Consider the following 25,666-nt stretch of genomic DNA (forward strand, 5'->3'; position numbering starts at 1 on the left):
TTGGGATCACTGGGCTAGAAACATATTACCAACGACTCTGCAGTCATCATTATATTTTACACATAAGTGTATTTAGAGATTAGAAATCCAGACCTCAAATAAAGTACTGCAAGTGAGAGTCCCTTATTCATGCTACAAAATATTCTGGATTGAAAACGCGGGTGACCATACCTGTTACATTTATTTATTGGTGTTCATGCTCTGGAAATTAATTATAGTACTGTGGATTTTAGGAAACGAATTACCTGATTAAGCTGATCCTTTCTGCCAACTTCTCTGTGTGCTCTTGAGTGGGAGGGACATTTTCTACAAATGCAATTCCATAGAGCAGAAAGTTTTGCAGAAACTTCTTCAGTCCCTCGTTGGTTTCTAAGAAGCTCTGGCAATCTACAGATGGAACTTGGGCTTGCTGGTAGATTTCAGCATTCCATAGTATTCTAGGCTGGATGACTTTTTGTTTCTGCCCTTCATAGCTGTTTTTCACCAGCCAATTCAAATCATATTTAGTCACATGACCATCTGGCCCTTTTAAGGGGAAAAATAAAATGCACTAAAATAATAATTACAAATAATGTCAATATTTGTAATTGGTTACAACTAGTTAAGAATCTTTTTCCTAGCAATCAGTTATCCAGTACTGTATTGTTTATGAAACCAAATTAAAATGAATGCCTAGAATGTTTCTGAGAAAGAAATATGTGTGATTTGAGTGGTATGCATGAATAAATGAATGAACAAATAAATCTTCCCAGCAGTGAAATAAGTTTACAGAATTATAGTTACATAGTAAAAGACCTTCTGGAAAATTCATCAAGTCATCAAAGAATGATAATCCAAGTAGGCTTTTACAAACCTACTTGGCACTCTCTCCCCTTGCCCCCATCCCTGTCTTCCATCTATATAGGAACTCAGAATGTTTGAGCTAGAAGGGGCTAATCTTTATTTTACAGATGGAGAAAAAGTCAGTGACTCACTCAAGATCACACAACTAAGTACTATAGGTGGAACTAGAACCCTACCTTCTTGCTGCTACAAGTTTAGTACTATTCTATGCTGCCTTCCTCTTCTACATGATATAGGACATTGCTGTCTAATTATATGACATCAACACAATACAATAAAATTACTTTGTAAGTGCCTTCACCTGCTGTGCACACCCCACCCAAAAAAAGTTGAAAACCAACCCCGAAATGCTTTAGAAAATCTTCAGGATAAGCAAAGGAAGCAGCAGAAGGAGTGAAAGACTATGTTGACAACTTGTCTCTCCTTTTTACTTCTCTCTCTCTTTTCCTCCCTCCCATTGATAAAAAAGTATCACACTTCGGATAATTTGGAAAGCATAAAAAAGTATGAGGAAATTTAAAGTCACCATGTTTATCATTCTATCACCCAGATGAAACTATGATTGACAGCCTGGTATCATTCCTTCCAGTTTTTCTGTACATTCTCTTATTTTATGTAATTTATGTATATAAATATAGTTTATGTAATTTATATATATATAAAATTTGGGACTCTGCCATTGTCACTTAACATTTTAACAATTTTTAAAATTAAATTTTATCATTTTAAAAATTTAACCTTCATTAAAATTAATTTTTAAAGCTTACAAAATATACATTACCAAGATTTACCTAACCCATCTGTTCTTCTGGGTATGTACATTTATTTTAAAAAATTTTCCTGTTATTTATTAGTGATCATCTTTAACCATATTTCTATAATTTAGAAATAGAATGTGTATTACATTTCTTAAAAGTTTGTATCTTTGTATTTAGAAATTTCAAAGATATAAACTTCTAAGAGTTCTGATATACATAATCAAATTACTTTTTAGAAAGTCTACTTATCTTCATTCCCTCCAACAGTACATACGTGTCCATCAAAATGGAGTATTCTTATTTTTAAAATATATCTTTTTCTAATTTGGTAACTAAAGTGGAACTTCTATCTTGTAATAATTTTAATTTATTTGCTTACTAATAAGGCTAATAAGAATACTTTCTATATGTGTTAGACATCTATGTTTCTTTAATGCAGGGACTACCAAACTGTGGCTTATGAGTCAAATCTGGTGCTTGGTTTTGTAATGCCTGTTTCAGAACACATGCTGTCCATTTTGTTACATATTGTCTATAGCTCCATTCACTCATATAGCCCACAAAGTTTAAAAATATTTACCATCTGGCTCTTTATAGAAAATGTTTGCTGACTCCTGCTTTAATGATTTGTCTGTTCAGTCCTTTCTCACATTTTTCTATTGGAACAATTGTACTTTTCTTACAATTTAGCAAAAGCACCTTACATATTAAGGATATTTAGTCTTTGGCATACATTTTGCTAATATTTTGCCTTTTTTAAATGAACCTTTCTGTGGCATTTTTTTTCTATCGTAGAGAAATTAGTAGTCAATGTATGCATTGTAAGCATGTTTTTTCCTCCAATGCTTTTTCTTTTAACTTTTTTATTTGGAGATAATAGATTCACAGGATGTTGAAAAGAAATGTGTAGGAAAGTCCCATGAGCTCTTCCCCTTCCTTGATGTTAACTTGTTATATAACCACACTACAATACCCAAACCAAGACAGTGGTATTGGTACAATCCATTGGGCTTATTCAGATTTAACCAGTTAAACATATATTCATTTGTGTGCATAGCTCTATGCAGTGTAATTACATGTGTAACTTTGTGTAGCCACCACCACAATCAAGATACTCAACCATATGACTCCTTCGTGTTACCCTTTTACAGCTACATCCGCCACCTCCTACCCCCGCATCCCTAACTCCTGGCAACCAATAATCTGTTCTCTACCTCTATAATTATGTTATTTCATGACTGTTACATACATGAAATCATGCAGATTGGCTTTTTCACTTCAGCATAATGTAACTGAGGTTCTTCCAAGTTATGTATCATTAGTTTGTTCCAATAAAATTGCTGAGTAGGATTTTATTGTATGGATGGTTTGTTTAACCATTCACCCATTGGGTAGTTTCCAGTTCTTGGCTATTACAAATAAGGCTGATGTGAACATTAATGTACAGGGTTTTATGTGAACATAAGTTTTCATTTCTTTGGGATAAATGCCCAGAAGTGTGATTTCTGGGTTGCATGTTTAGTTTTTTTTTTTTTTTAAGAAATTACCAAACTGTTTTCCAGAGTGTACCATTTTACATTCCCATAAGCAATGTATGAGTGATAGAATTTCTCTGCATCTTCTCTAGTATTTGGTGTAGTCACTGTTTTTTAATGTAGTCATTCTGATAGGTATATAGTGCAATCTCATTGTGATATTAAGTTTCATTTCTGTAACAGCTAATAATGTTGAACATCTTTTCATGTGTTTATTCGCCATCTGTATATCCTGTTCAGGAAAATGTCTGAGCATATCTTTTATCCATTTTTAAATTGTATTGCTTGTTTTTTATGCTGAGTTTTAAGAGTTATTCATTCCTAGCACCAGTCAGGACCTTAAGATGTTCTCATATGTTCTTTTCTTGAAGTTTTATAGTTTTATGTTTTACATTTAAGTCCACAGTCTACTATGAGTTGGTTTTTATATAAGGTGTGAGACTTGAGTTGAGGTTCTTTTATTTTTTCATCATGGATGTCCAATTGCTCCGGCACCAATTATTGAAAAGACTATCCTTCCTCCATTGAATGACTTTTGCACTTTTGCCAAAGGTAAGTTGACTATATTTCTGTGGATCTATTTCTGGGTTCTCTATTCTATTCCATTGATCTATGTATCTGTTCCTCCACCAATACCACATTGTCTTGATTACTGCAGTCTTAACATCAGGAAGTGATTTCTTCCCACTTAATTCTTCATTTTCAAAATTGTGTTGGCTCTCCTAGGGCCTGTCTATTTCCATTTAAATTTTAGAGCAAGCTTGTTTATAATTATAAAAAAAATCTTGCTTATATTTTGACAGGAGTTACATTAAAACTATAGATCAATTTGGAGAAAACTGACATCATTACTATGTTGAGTCTTCCAATTCATGAACATGATTTGTTTCTCCATGTATTTATGTCTTCTTTGATTTCTTTCATCAGCATTTAATAATTTTTATAATACAGATCCTATACATATTTTGTTAGATTATACCTATTTAAATTTATTTGAAGCTATTGAAATGGTCATTTTTCATTTCAGTTTCTGAATGTTTAAGTATATAGAAATATGATTGATTTTTGTGTGTTGATCTTGTGTCCTCTGACCTTACTGAACTCATTTATTAGTTTTCATGGTTTTATTATAGATTACTTGAGGTAGTCTATGTTAGGCTGTCATGTATCTGCAAATAAAGAGTTTTATGTATGAATTTTATTAATTTTTCTTGACTTACTGTAATAGAATTTTCAGTACTATGATAAATAAGAGTGGTGAGAGTGGATGTTAAATAATAGTGGTAAGAGTGGGCATCCTTGCCATGTTCCCTGTCTTAGAGGGAAAGCATTCAGTCTCACTATTAAGTATAATGTTAGCTGTGGATTGTAACAATTTTATTTGAAGAGAAAAATAAAATGTTTCAAAAAATCCTTCCAAAACAAGAAAAAAAGAAAAGTAACTAATAACCTATTTTTGAAAGGAACAAACCATTTTCCACAAAATAACTGTCCTTCAGAAGAGTACCCCCAAAGAAGATCAAGTCTCCTGTCCACTCACAAGTGAAAAAGAGTGTGGTCTCATCCAGACGAATGGTCTTTGGCTTGATACATAAATCCACACTGGCAGTATCCAGGCTGCGCTGGTGAGTCTTAGAGTTGTAGCACGATGCTGAGCGGCAGTGGTCTCGAAGCCAGACATAATCAAAGCGCATCACGGTATTAGCATATTTCAGCTCTAGGGAAAAGATCACATTCATCAGAACTATTTATTGAGATAACTTAAAAAAATCAGCATCCAGAAAACTTCCTTCTAAAAGTCTTCTACCAATAAGCAATAAGGGTTGAGGGGAGGGACTTGCCCCTTACCAGATATTAAAATATACTGTAGAACTTCTATAATTAAAATGGTGTAATGTTGTATTTAAATAGATAAAATGATGGAAGAGTATAAAAAGCCCAGAAATATACCCAAATGCATATGGAAATCTGGTATGTAATAAAGTGACAGCAAAAGTCATTGAGGAAAAGATGAATTTTTTAAATAAATGGTGTTGGGAAAACTAGATAGAACTTGGGAAAAGATAAATTTGTGTCTATATGTCATGTTGTCACAAGGTTATCAAGATAAACTCAAAATATATAGGAGTACTAAATTTAGAAAATGAAACCATTCAAGTATCAAAAGAAGGAAGCATAGGTGTGTAGAGGATATATAGGCGGTGATATGGTTTGGCTCTGTGTCCCCACCCAAATCTCATGTTGAATTGTAATCCCCAGTGTTGGGGGAGGGACCTGGTGGGAGGTGATTGGATCATGGGGGCAAATTTCCCCCTTGCTGTTCTCCTGAAAGTGACTGAGCTCTCACAAGATCTGGTTGTTTAAAAGTGTGTAGCACTTCTGCCTTCACTTTCTCCTGCTTTGCCATGGTAAGATGTGCTTGCTTCCCCTCAGCTTCCACCATGATTGTAAGTTTCCTGAGGCCTCCCAGCCATGCTTACTGTACAGCCTGCAGAACTGTGAGTCAATTAAACCTCTTTTCTTCATAAAGTACCCAGTTTCAGGTAGTTCTTTATAGCCATGTGAGAACAAACAAACACAGAAAATTGTTACCAGAGAAGTGAGGCATTGCTATAAAGATACCTGAAAATGTTGAAGCAACTTTGGAACTGGGTAACAGGCAGGGATTGGAACAGTTTGGAGGGCTCAGAAGAAGATAGAAAGGCGAGGGAAAGTTAGGAACTTCCTAGAGACTTCTTGAATAGTTTTGACCAAAATGCTGATAGCGATGCAAACAGTGAAGTCCATACTGAGGTGGTCTCAAATGGAGATGAGGAACTTATTGGGAACTGGAGTAATGGTCACTCTTGCTATGCTTTATCAGAGACTGGCAGCATTGTGCCCCTGCTCTAGGGATTTATGGAACTTTCAACTTGAGAGAGATGATTTAGGGTATCTGGCAGAAGAAATGTCTAAGCAGCAAAGTGTTCAAGATGTAGCCTGGCTGCTTCTAAGAGTGTATGCTCATATGTATTTGCAAAGAGATGGTATGAAATTGGAACTTATATTTAAAAGGGAAACAGTATGAAAGGTTGTAAAATTTGCAGTGAAACCATGTGGTGGAAAACAAACCATTTTCTGGGAGGAATTCAAGGCTGCAGAAATTTCCATAAGCGAAGAGAAGCCAAATGTTAATATCCAAGACAATGGGGGGGGGGGGAAATGTCTCCAGGGCATGTCGGAGACCTTTGCAGCAGCCCATCCCATTACAGGCCCTGAGGCCAAGAGGGAAAAAAGAGTTTTGTGGGCCAGGCCCAGGGCCCTACTGCTCTGTGCAGCCTTGGGACATGGCCCCCATGTCCTTTGGCTCTGTGTCTCAGCTGCTCCAGCTCTAGCCATGGCTAAAAGGGACCAAGGAATAGCTTGGGCCATTGCTTCAGAGGATGCAGGCCCCAAGTGGTGGCTTCCATGTGTTGTTGGGCCTATGGGTGCCCAGAAGGCAGGAGTTGAGGCTTGGGAACCTCTGCCTAGATTTCACAGGATGGCTGGAAATGCCTGGATATCCAGGTAGAAGTCTATTGTAGGGGCAGAGCCCTCATGAAGAACCTCTACTAGGGCAGTGTGGAGGAGAAATGTGGGGTTGGAAGCCCCACACAGAGGCCCCACTAGGGCACTGCCTAGTGGAACTATGAGAAGAGGGCCACCATCCTCCAGACCCCAGAATGGTAGATCCACCAACAACTTGCACTGTGCACCTGGAAAAGCCACAGCCACTCAATGCCAGCCCGTGAAAGCACCCCCAGGGGCTGTACCTTGCAAAGCCACAGGGGCAGAGCTGCCCAAGGCCGTGGGAACCCACCCCTTGAATCAGCATACCCTGGATGTGAGACATGGAGTCAAAGGAGATTATTTTGGAGCTTTAAGATTTAATGACTGCCCTGTTGGGTTTTGAACTTGCATGGGGCCTGTAGCCCCTTGGCTTTGGCCAATTTCTCCCATTTGGAATGGGAGCATTTACCCCAATGCCTGTACCCCCACTGTATCTTGGAAGTAACAAACTTGTTTTAGATTTTACAAGCTCATAGGTGGAAGAGACTTGCCTTGTCTCAGATGAGACTTTGGACTTCAACTTCTGAGTTAGTGCTGGAGTGAGTTAAGACTTTAGGAGACTGTTGGAAGGTGTGATTGGTTTTGAAATGTGAAAAGACATAAGATTTGGGAGGGGCTAGGAGTGGAATGATGGAATGATACGGTTTGTCTCTGTGTCCCCACCCAAATCTCATGTTGAATTGTAATCCCCAGTGTTGGGGGAGGGACCTGGTGGGAGGTGATTGGATCATGGGGGCAAATTCCCCCCTTGCTGCTCTAATGATAGTGAGTTCTCATGAGATCTGGTTGTTTAAAAGTGTGTAGCACTTCCCCCTTTGCTGTCTCTCTCTCCTTCTCCACCATGGTAAGACATGCTTGCTTGCCCTTTACCTTCTACCAAGATGTAAGTTTCCTGAGGCCTCCTAGCCATGCTTCCTGTACAACCTATGGAACTGTGAGTCAATTAAACTTCTTTTCTTCATAAATTAACCATTCTCTGGGAGTTCTTTATGGCAGTGTGAGAACAGACTAATACAGGAAGTCCTTGTACTATTTTAGCAACTAACCTGTTAATTTGAAGTTATAGCAAAATAAAAAAATTACAAAAAAAACAAAGACTTTCTATACATCAGGTTACTCATTTAGAAAAGGTAAATAAAGTGTGTGACCCAATTTACAAAAGAAAAGGAAAAAATAAGTTATGCCTTCATATAATTCAAAAAAATAAATTTCTGATGGATTAAAGTACAAATTTAAAACTGTAAAACATTAAATGTTGACAACTTTGAGGTAGGAAAGGCTGTTTTAATGTGACACAAAAGGCATAGAGATAAATTAATCTATATTAAAATAAATACCTTCTGTTCTGCAAACAATATAAAAGCAAAGTTAAAAGACAAGTAACAGGAAAAATATTTGTAGCATAAAAGGATTAATATCCAGCATACAGAATAAACCTCTGTGATCATTAAAGATAAAAACCCAACAGAAAAATAGGTGAAGGATATCAATAAGGAAAGTCACCAGAAGTGACCGACAAACATATGAACTGCCCCCAGCCTTGGTAATAATCAAAGAAATGGGTATTTAAACCAAAATGTGATACCATTTTATACCCATCAGAGCTACAAAAATTTTAAAGGCTGATTAAAATGTGTTTTAAAGGATGTGGGGAAAAATGCATACTTGCAAACACTGGTAGTAGGAGTATATAGTGTTAAAGTTATACTAGATGGCAATCAGCAAGTTTCTATGAAAATAATTTAAAATGTGCATATTTGACCTAGAAATTCACCTCTCAGTATTTATCTTTTTTCTCTTGTACTTTATTTATTTATTTTATCTTTTAATATATATTTTTTTATTTCAATAGCTTCTGGGGCTCAAGTGGTTTTTGGTTACATGGATGAATTGTATATTGGTGAAGTCAGAGATTTCAGTGCACCCATCACCTGAGTAGTGTACACTGAAACTGATATGTAGTTTTTTATTCCTTATCCCCCTCCTTCCCTCTCCCCTTCTGAGTCTCCAATGTCCCTTATACCACTCTGTATGCCTTTGCATAACATAGCTTAGCTCCCACTTATAAGTAAGAACATACGGTATTTGGTTTTTCATTCCTGAGTTACTTCACTTAGAATAATGGCCTTCAGCTCCATCCAAGTTGCACAAAATACATTATTTCATTTTTTTTTATGGCTGAGTAGTATTCCATGGTGTATATATACATTTTCTTTATCCACTTATTGGTTGATGGGTACTGAGATTGGTTCCATATCTTTGCCATTGTAAATTGTGCTGTGATGAACATACACATACAGGTGTCTTTTTGATATAATGACTTCTTTTCCTTTGGACAAATAGTAGTGCACCTCTCAGTATTTATCGTATAGAAAGTGTCACACATGTGGAGCTGCATATAAGGTTATTCATAATAGTGATGGTTATAATAATAAAAATAATTAGAAAAAAGACTAAATGTCTATCAGTGGGGAAGTGGAAGAATCACTGAATAAACTGTGGTTTATCTACATTTTAAGATACTAAGCAATGGTTTTTAAAAACTGCTATACCTGTACCTCTCACATTCACTTTCATTGGTATTATCATTCTCATTTTAAGGACAACTAACTAAAGCTCAGAGATGCTAAGTAACTTTGTAAGAATATAATCATTAGGTGGTAGAGCTAGGACATGAACCCAAGTCGTGCAACCCCACAGCCTAGTACACTAATGTGTCTCAAAGTACAGCCTTGGAAGTCTGGAGGTGAGACTTCTTTTAGAAAAACACAGTGAGGAGCTTGGCAAATTTTCTCCCCCAAAAGGGAGAACTGGGGATTGAATTGATAAATTCAGAATTGATAAAACTGGCCAAACTAAAAAAGAACCATTTTAAGACTCTGGAAATTGTCCAAAGGTATACAGCAAATTGAGAAGTATTTATTCTATTTTTAATTTCTTTAGTAACCTTCATACTGTTTTCCATAATTGGTACACCAATCTACATTCCCACCAACAGTGTACAAGAGTTCCTTTTTCTCCACACCCTTGCCAACACTTGTTATCTCTTGTGTTTTTGATAATAGGTATTCTAATGGGTGTCAGGTGGTATATCAGAGTAGTTTTGATTTGTATTTCTCTTATAATTAGTGATGTTGAGCATCTTTTCATATATGTGTTGGTCATTTGTATGTCTTCTTTGGGGAAATGTCTATTCAGATCCATTGACCATTTTTTAATTGGGTTATATGTTTTGTTGCTATTGAGTTGTATGAATTCTTTATAAATTTTGGATATGAACCCCTTACCACAAATACAGTTTGCAAATATTTTTCCTAATCCCCAGGATAGCTTTTCATTTTGTTGACTGTTTCCTTTGCTGTGCATAAGCTGGTTAGTTTGATGTTGTCTCATTTATTTATTTTGGTTTTCATAGCCTAAGCGGTTGGTGTGATATCCAAAAAAATCATTGCCAAGGCCAATGTCAAGGAGATTTACCACCTGTTTTCTTCTAGCTCTTATTTTTGTTTAAGTCTTTTATCCATTTTGAGCTGATTTGTGTGTAGGATGATAAAGGATCAATTTCATTCTTTTGCCTTCTGAGTATATGTCCAAAGGAAATGAAAGTACTACCTCATAAAGATACCTGCACTTCCATGTTCATTGCAGCATTATTCATGAAAGCCAAGATATGGAAACAACCTAAATGTCTGTTGATGGATGAATGTATAAAAAACTGTGGTATATATAGACAATGGAATATTATTCAGCCTTTTAAAAAGGAGATCTTGCCATTTGCCATAATATGGATGAACCTGGAGGACATTATGCTAAGTGAAATAAACCAGATACAGAAAAAAAATTTGCATGATCTCATTTGTATCCGGAATCTTAAAAAAACAGTCAAATAAATATACAGAGAGAATAAAACAGTGGTTACCAGGGCCAAGGGTAGGGGCATGGGGGAGGAAATGGGAGATGTATGGTTAAGGACACAAAGTAGCAGATATGTAGAATGAACAGATCTAGATGTCTGTTATACAACAACATGAAGACTATAGTTTATAATAATGCATTGTATTTTGGATTTTTGCTAAATGAGTCAATTGTAGCTGTTCTTGCCACAAAAAATGGGTAACTATGTAAGATGATTGATATGTTAATTTGCTTCACTATAGTAACCATTTTACTGTCTATATGTATCTCATAATATCATGTCATATACTTTCAACATACACAATGCAATTTCTTTTAAAAAGGAAGCATTTATTTACAAAAAAACTACTGAACCTTGGGTAAAAACAGTGGGAATCTGTGGTGTATTTTAGCATAGGGTGCTCCCATTCCTATTCCTCCACCTCTAGCTCCAATCAGCAGTAGTTCCACGAAGGTGGGCTAAACCAAGAAAACCGGCAGCTTTGCTGTCAGATATGACTAACTTGATTTGGAGCAGAGCATGCATAAAACCCCCATGCATCTGGGTGTTATCAAAAACAATTAGGGAAACCATACTGGTTGGAGCAAACAACAGACCAGAAGAACAGGCAGAAATCTAACCAGGCTATATAGGGAGTGAGAAAGCTATAATGGGCCTTGAAAAGCTCCCACACATCCCTAGTATTTGGAAGGTTGCACACGCATGCAGTGCTGTATGCACACTGAAGAGAGACTGGAAATGGCCGTAGTTATTTACATGTCTCTGGATGAAAATGAGGCTTTTTGTAGGAGACATGAGAATGACAGAAAGTAAAAACTAGGACAAACTTCTTTGGTTAGTCTGTTTGCATCATTATAGAGAAATACCTGGGGCTAGGTAACTTGTAAAGAAAAGAGATTTATTTGGCTCATGGTTCTGCAGGTTCTACAGAAAGCATAGTGCTGGCATCTGCTTCTGGTGAGGGCCTCAGGAAGCTTATAATCATGGCAGAAGGTGAAGGGGAGCTAACACATCACATAGTGAGAGAGAGAGCGAGAGAGAGTGAAGAAGTGCCAGCCTCTTTTAAACAACTGGATCTTGTCTGAACTCATTACTGAGGGGCAGGCACCAAGCCATTCATGAGGGATTTGCCCTCATGACCCAAATACCTCCCATCAGGCCCCATTTCTAACATTGGAGATCACATTTCAACATGAGATTTGGAGGAGACAAACATCCAAACCATATCACTTGTAAATAGCTCAAACTTCAAGTGTATGCCTTAAACAACACACAGATCCTCTGGCAAAGGGTGGAAGCCTTATTACATTAAGTTTTGTAAGCATAACCTCTGATCAATAGTTGGCTGGCCTCTAAACTATATCAGGAATTCCCAACCTGATGCCTCAACTAGGCCTATGGACATCTGGGCCAGATAGTCTTTTTGTCATAGGGTGCTGTCCTGTGGACTGTAGGATGCTTAGCAGCATCTCTGGTCTCTACTGACCAGGTGTCAGCAGCATCTTCCTCTCCAGTTGTGACAACAAAAAATGTCTCCAGACAATGCCAAAGGTCCCCTGGGGGGCAAAATAGACCCCAATTGAGAGCCTCTGGGCTATGGTGACCCCAGTGCAATGCTTAGGAAACCACAGTTAAAAATAAAAACAAGAAGTAAAAATAAAACCTGAGCAGAGACATCAGTGGCTACACACTGCAGGGGACAAAGACTCCACAGAATTACCCCCGACAACAAAAAAATACACAAAACAAACAAATACACAAAATACAAACAAATACACAAAAATATGCAACAATTCCTCTGGGGACATCAGAACTCAGTTTCCATAAAATGTTATCTAAAATGTCCAGATTTTCAACAACAAGAAAAGATGATGAGATATGTATAGAAACAGAAGGGTTACCTACACACAGAAAAAAAGCAGGCATCAGAAACCCTCTGAGAATATTACAGAAAATCCTATTGCCTAAGTCAAACATGCAGATAGAAGGCAACTTATGTCCTGCAGAAAATGTCTTTCCCTTCTAATAGTCTTGAGCTTTACAGGAGAGAAGCAGAATGGACTACTGGGGCATCACCTCCATGTACCTATATTATTTCCTCATTATAAGCCAACACTTGGTCTTTACTGAGTCATTTTGTCTGTGATGGCAGGCATGCCTTATACAAGTGCTTTCAAGGTATACCCCAACTGGATGCTTGAAAATCTATAGATAATGAACTTAATTGAAAGACTGTCTGATACAACTGCTGATACTCTGAAATAGGGCTATTCATTTGGTAGTGCCCTACAGTTGGAGTTCTTGTCCTAGGGTGTGTGGAATAATATGCAAAATGTGTGTGTGTGTGTGTGTGTGTGTGTAGAATTTCTATGGGGTCTATAACCTAAAAATATTGAGAACCCTTTCCTTAGAGTGACAAAAGTGTTTGAGTACCACTAACCCTTATTCAGTTTGGTCACTGCAGTGAGATGATGCACAGTTCAACAAACTATAGCTTATGGGTCAAATATAGTGTGTGACCTATTTTGTTTGGCTTGCAAGATAAAAAATGGTTTTTACACTTTAAAAGTGTAATAAAACAAAAACAAAACAAAGAAAATCACTGTAATGGTTAACTCTATATGCCAATTTGACTGGACCATGGGGTGCCCAGATAAGTGGCTAAACATTAATTCTGTGAGAGTGTTTCTGGAAGAAATTAGCATTTAAATCAATAGACTGAGTAGAGTACATTGCCTTCTGCAATGTGGGGATAATTCTATCTGCCTGCTTGAGCTGGGATATTGGTCTTTTCCTGTTCTTGGACTGAAACTCACATATCAGCCTTCCATTTTAGGCCTTTGAACTTTGACTAGAACTTAGAAAGGTTCTCCTGGTTCTTAGGCCTTCAGACTAAACTGGAATCATATCACCAGGTTTCCTGGGTCTCAAGCTTATGGATGGAAGACTGGTACTTTTTAGTTTCCATAATCGTGTGAGCTAATTCCTTTACACACACACACACACACACACACACACACATATATATTCCCCTATTGGTTCTATTCTGTTTCTCTGGAGAACACTGACTAATACAGATATTGGTACTGAGAAGTAGGGTACTGCTGTAACAAATACCTAAAATTGTGGAAGCAGCTTTGGAAATGGGTAATGGGGTAGAGGCTGAAAGAGTTTTGAGGTACATGCTAGAAAAAAGCCTAGATTACTGTGAAGGGATTGCTAATGGCATTTCTGGTAAGAGGTCAGAAAAAAAAGAGGACAGCTGGAGGGAAAGCCTCCATGTTCCTAGAGAATATAAATAATTGTAAACAGAATGCTGGTAGAAATATGAATGGTAAAGGCCATTCTGATGAGGTCTCAGATGGAAAAGAGGAACATGCTACTGGACAATGGAAAAAAAAGTGACACTTTTTATAAAGTGGCAAAAAACTTAGCTGCAAAGTGATGAGAGAGCAGTTGGTTCCTTCTGACTGCTTATAGTAAAATATGAGAAGAGATAAATGAATTGAAGAAGGAACTGTTAAACAAAAAGGAACCAGGACTTAAAAGATTTAGAAAATTCTCAGCTTATCCATATTGCAAAGAATGAGAAAGTATGTTTGAAAGAGAATACTAAGGGTGTGGCTGATCCACATTTGATAAAGAGATAAGTGTGTGCATGAACCATGGTCCTAGTCAGCCATCTCAACAGAAGCCATAAACAGAGATGGGATTATACCAGCAGAAAACCTGCCAGCTGGGACCAAAAATAACAGAGAAAATGGGACAAAATTGAAAGAGTTGTGCATGTGCTATTTATTCCTCAAAAAAAGGGAAGAGTGAGGCTAAAGGCAATTTAGAGATCATCGGGGCTGCCACTCCCACCACAGGCCCAAGCAGGGCTAGTTCTTCCTCCGTTTCAAAAGGCGCAGTCACCTCAAAGAGCCTCATGGGCAGGGCTGCTGCTAAATGTTGGGCTTAGCTGGGACCCATCACTTCTTCCTTCCTTCTCATTTCTCCCCGTCCCTGCGTTTTTTTTTTTTTTTTTTTTTGAGACACAGGCTCGCTCTCTCGCCTAGGCTAGAGTGCAGTGGTGCGATCTTGGCTTACTGCAGCCTCTGCCTCCTGGGCTATGGTATTTTGTTAAAGCAGCCTGAGCCAACTAAGACAACCATGGGACAGAGATTGTACATGGCCCAAAAAAAGCCTAAAATATTTACTATCTGGCTGTGTTAGTCAGTTCAGGCTGCTATAACAAAATTATAACAGACTGGGTAGCTTCAACAACAGATATTTATTTCTCACTGTCTGGAAGCTAGGAAGTCTAAGATGACGGTTCCAGGCCATTTGATTCCTGGTGAGGACACTCTTCTTGGTGTGCAGATGGCTACCTTGTTGCTATATCCTCAAATGATAGATGACAGGTTGATGGGTGCAGCAAACCACCATGGCACATGTATACCTATGTAACAAACCTGCATGTTCTGCACATGTACCCCAGAACTTAAAGTATAATAAGAAATAAAATAAATAAATGGAATTTTTTCTTAATTTTTCTTCTTAGATTGGTCACCATTAATATATAGAAATGCAATGCATTTTATGTATTGCTTTTGTATCCTGCAAATTTTCTGACATCATTTATTAGTTATAATACTCTTATTGCATATGGAATATTTAGGGTTTTCTACACATAAGATCATGTCATCTGTGAATAGAGACAATTTTACTTCATCTTTTCCAATTTAGATTTCTGTTACTTCTCTTTCTCGTCTAATTTTTTTTTAGAATTATTTATTTATTTATTTATTTTATTATTATTATACTTTAAGTTTTAGGGTACATGTGCACAATGTGCAGGTTTGTTACATATGTACACATGTGCCATGCTGGTGTGCTGCACGCATCAACTCGTCATTTAGCATTAGGTATATCTCCTAAAGCTATCCCTCCCCCCTCCCCCCACCCCACAACAGTCCCCAGAGTGTGATGTTCCCCTTCCTGTGTCCATGTGTTCTCTTTGTTCAATTCCCACCTATGAGTGAGAACATGCGGTGTTTGGTTTTTTGTCCTTGCGATAGTTTGCTGAGAATGATGATTTCCAATTTCATCCATGTCCCTACAAAGGACATGAACTCATCCTTTTTTATGGCTGTATAGTATTCCATGGTGTATATGTGCCACATTTTCTTTATCCAGTCTCGCATTGATGGGCATTTGGGTTGTTTCCAAGTCTTTGCTATTGTGAACAGTGCTGCAATAAACATACGTGTGCATATGTCTTTATAGTAGAATGATTTATAATCCTCTGGGTATATACCCAGTAATGAGATTGCTGAGTCAAATGGTAATTCTAGTTTTAGATCCTTGAGGAATCTCCACACTGTCTTCCACAATAGTTGAACTAATTTACACTCCCACCAACACTGTAAAAGTGTTCCTATTTCTCCACATCCTCTCCAGCATCTGTTGTTTCCTGACTTTTTAATGATTGCCAATCTAACTGATGTGAGATGATATCTCATTATGGTTTTGATTTGCATTTCTCTGATGACCAGTGATGATGAGCTTTTTTCATGTTTGTTGGCTGCATAAATGTCTGCTTTTGAGAAGTGTCTGTTCATATCCTTTGCCCACTTTTTGATGGGTTTTTTTTTTCATGTAAATTTGTTTAAGTTCTTTGTAGATTCTGAATATTAGCCCTTTGTCAGATGGATAGATTGCAGAAACTTTCTCCCATTCTGTAGGTTGCCTGTTCACTCTGATGGTAGTTTCTTTTGCTGTGGAGAAGCTCTTTAGTTTAATCAGATCCCATTTGTCTATTTTGGCTTTTGTTGCCATTGCTTTTGGTGCTTTAGTCATGAAGTCTTTGCCCATGCCTATGTCCTGAATGGTATTGCCTAGGTTTTCTTCTAGGGTTTTTATGGTTTTAGGCCTTATGTTTAAGTCTTTAATCCATCTTGAGTTAATTTTTGTGTAAGGTATAAGGAAGGGATCCAGTTTCAGCCTTCTGCATATGGCATCAAAAAGGATGAAATACTTAGGAATAAACTTAACCAAGTTAGTGAAACACTTGTACAGTGAAAACTACAAAATGTTGCTAAGATAAATCAAAGAAAGGTACAAATAAATGAAAAGGCATCTCATGCTCATGGATTGGAAGGCTTAATGTTGTTAAAATGTCCGTACTACCCAAAGTGATCTACAGATTAAATGCAATGCCTATCAAAACTCCAATGGAATTTGTTGTAGAAACAGAAAAAAACCTTCCTAAAAGTCATAGGGAATCTCAAGGGACCCTGAATAGTCAAAATAATTTTGAAAAATGAGACCAAAATTGGAGGCCTCGCACTTCCCAATTTCAAAACATGCAACAAAGCAACAGTAATCGAAATAGTATTGATGTATGAAAAAAGTCTTTATCTTTCACTTTTGAAGGATCATTTTGCTGGATATATCATTCTACATTGGTAGTTGTCCCCCCTTTAACACTTTAAGGTTGTCATTCCATTGTGTTCTTGCTTGCACAGTTCCTGATGAGAAGTCCACTGCAATTCTTATCTTTGTTTCTCTGTAGGTAAGGTGTTTTTCTCCCCACTAGGCTGCCTTCAAGAATATCTCTTTGTCTTTGGTTTTCTGCAGTTTTAATATAATATGCCTACGTGTGAGGTCCTGCTTGTTTATTTTAAGGTGTGTGTGTGTGTTTATTTAGAATGCATTTGTTAATGTGTCTATTTTTATGCCAGTACCATATTGTTTTGATTACTATTGCTTTGTAATATATTTTGATATCAGGTAGTACGATGCCTCCAGCTTTGTTCTTTTTGCTCAAGATTGCTTTAGCCATTCAGGGTCTTAAGTTGAAAACTTTTCCTTTCAGATCAGGAACAAGACAATGATGCTCACTCTTCCTACTCTTACTCCACATAGTACTGGAAGTCGCAGCCAGAGTAACTAGGCAAGGAAAAGAAATAAAAGACATGCAAATAAATAAGAAAGAAAGAGATGAAATTGTCTCTGTTCACTGATGAAATAATCTTATATATAGAAAACTCTAAAGAGACTACCAAAAAACTGTTAGACTTAATGAATTCAGTAAAATCAACATACAAAAATCATTAATGCTTCTAAACCCTAACAATGAACTAACTGAAAAAGAAATCAAGAAAACAATGCTATTTGTAATAGTTGCAAAAAAATACTTAGGAATAAATTTAACCAAGGAGATTAATAATCTCTACACTCAAAACTATAAAACATTGATTAAATAAATTGGAGAACACACAAATAAATGAAAAAAATTCCATCTTCATGGATTGGAGGAATTAATATTATTAAAATATCTATGCTATTTGACGTGATCTACAGATTCAATGCAGCTCTTGTCAAAATTTCAATTACATTTTTCACAGAAATAGAAAAAATCCTAAAATTCTGACTGATAATTTCAACACCTGTGTCATATGTAAGTCTGGTTCTGATCTTGCTTTGTCTCTTCAAATTGTGTTATTTCTTGCCTTAGCAAGTTTTGTAATTTTGTTTTTGTTAAAAGCCAGACATCTTGTATAGAGCAATAGCTACTGAGGTAAATAGGATTTTACCATGAATATTTATATTAATCTGGCCCAGAGTTAGGTTGTGTTTGATGTTTGTTGTCTCTGTGGGTACCAGAAGCATTAAATTTCTCTAGTGATTTTGCTTTTGTCTTCTCTCTTGGCCTTGGCCCTTCCCTTTGTGCTGTACCTCAGAGACAGGCTGTCTCTTGCAGCTCTTCCAGCTGTAATCCATTGTCATTTTACCTGGAGGCTTATTAACTTGTTGTAGGGTGTGGGGGGATGAGGGCCTTCTACAATCTTCAGATTCTCAGTCTTTGGAGTGCATAGTGGGCCTGTGTCTTGGAAGTATGACTTTCACAATTGTTTTTGTTTCTCTTCCAGGGTGTGGTAGATTGAACTGTAACCCCCAAAAAGATATGTTGAAGTCCTAATCCCTGATACCTGTGAATGTGACCTTATTTAGAAAGCGTCTTTGCAGATGTAATCAAGTTAAAATGAGGTCACACTGGATTAGGGTGTGTTCTAAATCCAATGACTGCATGGCCTTACCAACCCTCCAAGACTATGAGAAAATACACTGTTGTTTTAAATCACCTAGTTTGTGTAGTTCGTTATGGCAGCCTTAGAAGAGACTCATACACATAGGTAAAGTATTCCCTCCTGCCAACTAATACTTTCTGTGGTTGTAACATTCCTAGTCTATGTCTTTGAAACCCTCTCCCTTGTATATTAAGGCTTTCTTTTCTTTATTTTTTTTTCCCTTAGGTAAGACAGGGAGATGGAGTGGGGCTGGAGCAGGCTGAGTTGCCTTCCCCTAGTTGAGAAGGGATTTCACTATTGCCCTCTGTTATTTTTGTCTTTCTCCCAACTTGTAGGTTAATCTTAAAAATAAATGGCTAGAGGTCCTGTCAACTCCACAAAAAGTATTTTCAGACCACACAAAAGGTATTTATCATTGCATAACAATGTGAATTGTACACTTAAAATGGTTAAGATAGTAAATTTTATACTATGTGTTTTCTTACCACAATTTTATCATCCCAATTTTTCATATATGTGCTGCCAAAGCAAATATTTCTTACCACAAGTTTTAAAAAGTATCTGTCTTCACACATCTCTTACCAAAATGATCTTCATGTTGCTGCCAAGCACAAGTCAGAGACTTGGAGGCTGTATGGTGCCAATGGACAGCTAAAGGAAGTAAGCTTTTGAAGTTGGGCTGTGGAAGGGCTGGATATATGACTCCTCCCTTCAGCAAGTCCTGAAGCCTGCCGTGTAGGTGGGACAATCTGTGGTACCACATCCTAGAAGATTGGATAATAACAAGTTAGTAATATACAACAACTTTTATGAGGCTATAGGAATAACACTACAGATATAATTATGTAAAATGATAGATTTAATGATCTCAATACAGAGGATTAAACAAAGGAGAAATTGTGAAAAGTTAAGCATAAGTGATCTATAACCATTACTTACATTTTCTCATTAGCCACTCTTATTTTATATCATACAATCTTCCTTTTGGCCTACTACCTAACTGAAGCAGTGCTTTAAAAAATTCACTAATCTTAACCTACCAAATACATACAGTCATCTGCATAATGACATTTCTGTCAGTAACAGACCACATATATGATGGTGGTCCCATAAGATTATAATGGAGCTGAAAAAATCCTATCACCTAGTGACATGGTAATGTAGCACAATGCATTACCTTTTCTATGTTTAGATGTGTTTACATACACAAATGCTCAGTGTTATGTTACAATTGCCTACAGTATTCAGTACAGTCACATGCTATGCAGGTTTGTAGCCTAGGAGCAACAGGCTATATATATCATATAGCCTAGACGTGTAGTAGGCTATACCATCTGGGTTTGTTAACACTCTAGGATGTTCATACAACCATGAAATTGCTGAATGAGGCATTTCTCAGAATGTTTCCCTGTCGTTATCCTGTCAACTGACCCATAATTGTAAAAGGATTATTTTTCATGTCTCATCCTTCTGGGTCTCTCTGCTTGTGACACTATTGATCACCCCTATTCTGACTATGTGAAACTTTCTTCTCCGCTGGTTATGTGTGCCGTGGGCAAGTTACTTAAACCCTCAGTGACTCCATTTCTTCCTTTGTAAAATGAGGTTGATAATAGTATTTATCTCATGGCTTTACTGTGAGGACTAAAATACTTAGAATTATATGTTCCATACTAAGCCCTACATATGTATCACTGCTATTACTATCGTTATTATGGCTGTTGTTAGGAATAAACTGTATCTGTTGGGAAAATGCCTTGATAAAACTGCTTGGAATTGGTGATGCTGAGTAGCATAGTTTTAGAAAAATTAATAAAACAACACCATTTGTATAAGGTCTTAAAAGGAATTAATTTGTCCTATGGCGGAAGACTGAGAGAGCTATGTGATTGCAGATAGGGTGTGTGGTTCTCAATGTGAACCTTCTCAGTTACACCCTCAAATATGCAGTAGTGTAATTAAACCCACAAAATGCTTATCTTGAGTGGACTGGTGAGTGCCTGTGTGTGTGTGCGCATGCGTATGTGGGGGTATGTGAGTTGTAAGCTGATGAAAGGACTGAACTTCATGCTGATATGGGATGAAACCAATCACATAAATTAAAGCCATAGCTAGAGATATAATAGAATTTACTAATCACTAGGGAGCAGTCTGTAATTACAGGATAGAGAATGGAAGGCTAAAGTCAAATTTATTGAGATTTTATGGCTGAGGGCAAAGAGGAGAGCACAGAAACTCCTTTGCTGATATCTGGGTTACATTTATTTCTTCACTGTCTCTTGTTTCCAACCTCCTACCTATAGATACTGTTTGAAACAGGGGCTGGCAATCTGTGCCACACAAACTAAAAATGGATTTTATATTTTTTAAGGAGTTATAAAGAAAAACAAAGATGAGTATGACACCAAGACTCCAGACCAAGACCACACTAGAATTTCTTCTTTGTAGTCTATGAAGTCTACAACATATGCTATCTGGATCTTCAAAGAAAAAAAATTTCCAACTCCTAGTCAAATATTAAATTCTTAATCAAATACTCTTCTCCCACTACATCGAATAATCTCCCAAAAATCTACTCTTAAGTATATTCACTCACTTCATTATTTCACAAAATAAATATTACTAATAGGTACTTTTTTTTTTTTTTTTTTTTGAGACGGAGTCTTGCTGTGTCGCCCAGGCTGGATTGCAGTGGTGTGATCTCGGCTCACTTCAAGCTCCGCCTCCTGGGTTCACGCCATTCTCCTGCCTCAGCCTCCCGAGTAGCTGGGACTACAGGCGCCCACCACACGCCCGGCTAATTTTTTGTATTTTTAGTAGAGACGGAGTTTCACCGTGTTAGCCAGGATGGTCTCGATCTCCTGACCTCGTGATCCGCCGCCTCTGCCTCCCAAAGTGCTGGGATTACAGGCCTGAGCCACCACGCCCGGCTATAATAGGTACTTTCTTAAGTATTAAGATACAAACATAAATAAATCAGCAGTCCTAGCCACCATTCAAGATGTTCACAATCTAGCAGGGAAGAAAGACAAGTACAGGGTGATAACTACTACTATTTGTAATAGTTTTAAGCATACAACACAGTGAAAGGTGCAAAGGAGTAAGAAGTTAACCATGCCTGAGGAAAGTGGTGGAGCTCCACATGACTAGTGTTCTTTGAAGAAGGTTTCGTTGTTTTATATTTACTTAAAAAATAAAACTGATTGTAAAAAAAAAAAAAAAAGATGGGGGGATTGTTGAAGGTGTTGGAAATAATCCACACAACCCTGAAATATATAAAATAATAAGTAAAAGCCTCTTTCTTTCATTATTTACCACCCCATTCTTTCAAGGAAACTGTTGATGAGGTTTGGCATATACAATGACACATATAATTAAAATCTCCACACCTGCTATAGATACATACAGAAATACATATGTATTTAAATGATAAAGAATGGTAGAAAACAAAGTCTCTCCTCCCCCATTTCCCATAATCTCACTACTCAAATGTTACCAGTTTCAATTTTTAGAAATCAGCCCAAGCAAAACTGGATATCCATATGCAGAAGAATGAGACCCCTATCTCTTGCCATATACAAAAAATACAATCTAAGTGAATTAAAGACTTAAATCTAAGACTGCAAACTATGAAACTACTACAAGAAAACACTGGGGAAACATACCAGGACGTTGGTCTGGGCAAAGATTTCTGGAGTAAGACTTCAAAAGCACAGGCAAGATAAGCAAAAATGGACAAATGGGATCACATCAAGTTAAAAAGCTACTGTACTTCAAAGGATACAACCAACAAAGTGAAGGGACAACCGGGAGAATGGGAGAAAATAATTTGCCAACCACCCATCTGACAAGGGATTAATAATCAAGCAATTTGCAAACTGGCAGCAGGTATCTGAAATTCACACAACTGACAAAGTATTAATATCAAGAATATTTAAAGACATCCTACAGGCTGGGCGCGGTGGCTCACGCCTGAAATCCCAGCACTTTGGGAGGTCAAGGCGGGCGGATCACAAGGTCAGAAGTACGAGACCAGCCTGACTAACATGGTGAAACCCTGTCTCTACTGAAAAATACAAAAATTAGCCAGGTGTGATGGCACACACCTGTAATCCCAGCTACTCAGGAGGCTGAGGCAGGAGAATCGCTTGAACCCAGGAGGCAAAGGTTGCAGTGAGCTGAGATTGCGCCACTGCACTCCAGCCTGGGCGACAGAGTGAGATTCTGTCTCAAAAAAAAAAAAAAAAAAAAAAAAGACATCCTACAAATCAATAGGAAAAGCAAACAATATGTGAGCAAATAGTATTAACAGACATTTCTAAGAGAAAACACATATGGTCAATATGGTCAATCAATTCATGAAGAGATGTTCAACATCATTAATGATTAGGGAATTGTAATCTAGCCACAGTGAGATATGATATAACCATTTGATCGGCAAAAATTAAGATGTCTGACAATAGCAAGTATAGAGGTCTTGCACATCTTTCATTGAATTCATTCCTAAGTGATTTCCTGTGCTATTACAAGCAGCATTTTAAAATTTCAATTTGCAATTGCTAACAGTATACACAATGCAACTAACTTTTATATTCTGACCTGGAATGCTGTAATCTTATTAAAAACAGTTATTACTTCCAGTAAGAGCTTTGGAAATTTCTCAGCATTTTCTATATAAGGAATGTCATATATGAATAGAGTTCTACATCTTCTTTTGCAAACTTTATACCTTTTGTTTGTTTTTTTGCTGCATTGCGCTCACTAGTTAGGAGGAGTAAGCATGGACAACCTTGCCTTGTTCCTGATCTTAGGGGAAAACATTCTAGTTTCATGATTAAGTATGTTGTTAGCCATGTTTTTGGATTTTTTTGTTATTGTTATTAATGGCCTTTTTCTGGTTGGGGAAGTTTCCTTCAATTCCTAGTTTTCTGAGAGTATTTTTCAGGAATATTACTTGAATTTTAGTAAATGTACTTTCTACATCTATTATTTTATGGCTTGTTGCTTTATTCTAGTAAAGTGGTTAATTATTCTGATTGACTTCCTATGTTAAAACAACCTTGCATTTCTGGAATAAACCCCATTTGATTATGATATATTATCCTTTTTATACATTGTTGGATTCAATATGCTGAAATTTTGTTTCAGTATTTTGCATCTAGATACATGAGGAATACATGGTCTGGTGTGTGTATGTGTGTGTGTCATCTTTATCAGGTATTTTATCAGATTTATGCTGGGTTTTTTAAATTGTACTTTAAGTTCTGGGATACATGTGCAGAACGTGCAGGTTTGTTACATAGGTATACATGTGCCATGGTGGTTTGCTGCACCCATAAACCCGTCACCTACACTAGGTATTTCTCCTAATGCTATCCCTCCCCTAGCCCCCACTCCCCGACAGGCCCCAGTGTGTGATGTTCCCCTCCCTGTGCCCATATGTTCTCATTGTTCAGCTCCCACTTATGAGTGAGAACACGTGGTGTTTGGTTTTCTGTTCCTGTGTTAGTTTGCTGAGAATGATGGTTTCCAGCTTCATCCATGTCCCTGCAAAGGACATGAACTCATCCTTTTTATGGCTGCATAGTATTCCATGGTGTATATGTGCCACATTTTCTTTATCCAGTCTCACATTGATGAGCATTTGGGTTGTTTCCAAGTCTTTGCTATTGTGAACAGTGCTGCAGTCAACATACGTGTGCATGTGTCTTTATCGTAGAATGATTTTTTTTTGGTCTTGCAAAATCAGTTTTATTGTAATATGCATATATGAAAATTTACCCATGATGCATAGTCTCAATCCTAATTTAACTTGTCCTAATTAAACTAATCCTAAAGTAACTAATTTTACTTCCATTTTTATTATGTGTAAAAATAAGTTATTTCTATAATGTTTTGTACTATTGGTCTACTTGCTTGCTTGCTTTTCCATCCATTGCAATATTTGGGAATGGATTACAAAAAGATACTTGGATAAGTAGCACTGAAAGCTGTTAAAAACAGAGTATCAATTCCTGGAGTATGTTTCTATCTGGATGCACATGAATGAAATAATTGAACTCTCAAAGTTCTTTTTATGCCCTTAATTCAATGAAGCAATTCCTGAAGCAACACATTCACATTTCATAGCTGATTTACATGTTTCCTTTTGCTAGCCTTCTCTTTTGGACTAAGTTTTCTCCTTACTAATGTCAGTTCAAACTGGTGAGACTTCAGACAAGTGGTTTCTCAATCCTGATGGCACAGTAGATTGATGTGGGGAACTTTAGAAAAGTTCTGATGATCTGGCCCTGCCCCTAGAGACTGTGATTCAATATCTTGAGTGTATATGAACCACTTGGTTATTTGGTTACTATGTCATCAAAACAGGTTAAAAACGAGGGGAAAAGCCATTTTTTCTTCAGCCTGGCTATCTTGACAACTAACAAATTATTTTTTACCCCCAAAAGAAAAGAAAAATGGGACCAAAGATATTTTTACTTTTAGTAAATAAAGCGCATCAACTCTCAAAAGGTGCTTGGCCCTTTAAATGGCATGGCAATGCACAGACAGTTGGGTGAGGCTGCATGCCCTTCATATCCATTTCAACACCTACCTCGGGTCCTAAAATAAATATTTTTAATATTGTCTCATTCTGGACTGTTCCAACATGCACTATATCAGCTTGCCTGCATATTCTAATGTAACTGCATACAAGTTTCCAGCAGCTCATGTATTTTCTTTTTTTTTTTAATTATACTTAAAGTTTTAGGGTACATGTGCACAACGTGCAGGTTTGTTACATATGTATACATGTGCCATGTTGGTGTGCTGCACCCATTAACCTGTCATTTAACATTAGGTATTCGTCCTAATGCTATCCCTTCCCACTCCCCCCACCCCAAATCCTTTGGGTATATACCCAGTAATGGGATTGCTGGGTCAAATCCTAATTCTAGTTCTAGATCCTTG

General features: G+C 37.2%; 1 protein-coding gene across 9 annotated transcripts in view; it reads right to left on the reverse strand.

Moving 5' to 3' along the window:
- TMLHE (trimethyllysine hydroxylase, epsilon) overlaps positions 1-25,666 on the reverse strand; it is a 121,020-nt gene that overhangs the window by 33,118 nt on the left and 62,236 nt on the right. For 6 of the 9 annotated variants that reach the window (XR_010125340.1, XR_010125341.1, XM_063660013.1 and 3 more), the window contains exons 2-5: positions 19,298-19,479; positions 17,526-17,573; positions 4,677-4,853; positions 246-525 (exon numbers count right to left, since the gene is read on the reverse strand). Coding sequence is in view for 7 of the 9 variants with exons in the window: in XM_063660013.1 (XP_063516083.1) it covers positions 246-525; positions 4,677-4,853; positions 17,526-17,573; positions 19,298-19,478 (686 nt within the window). In the remaining 2 variants the exon portion in view is untranslated. The remainder of the gene's footprint in view (positions 1-245; positions 526-4,676; positions 4,854-17,525; positions 17,574-19,297; positions 19,480-25,666) is intronic. The other 3 variants (XM_054472012.2, XM_054472014.2, XM_063660016.1) reach the window with 1 other exon arrangement.

This window comes from Pongo pygmaeus, chromosome X (assembly GCF_028885625.2).
Source record: "Pongo pygmaeus isolate AG05252 chromosome X, NHGRI_mPonPyg2-v2.0_pri, whole genome shotgun sequence".
NCBI lineage: Eukaryota > Metazoa > Chordata > Mammalia > Primates > Hominidae > Pongo > Pongo pygmaeus.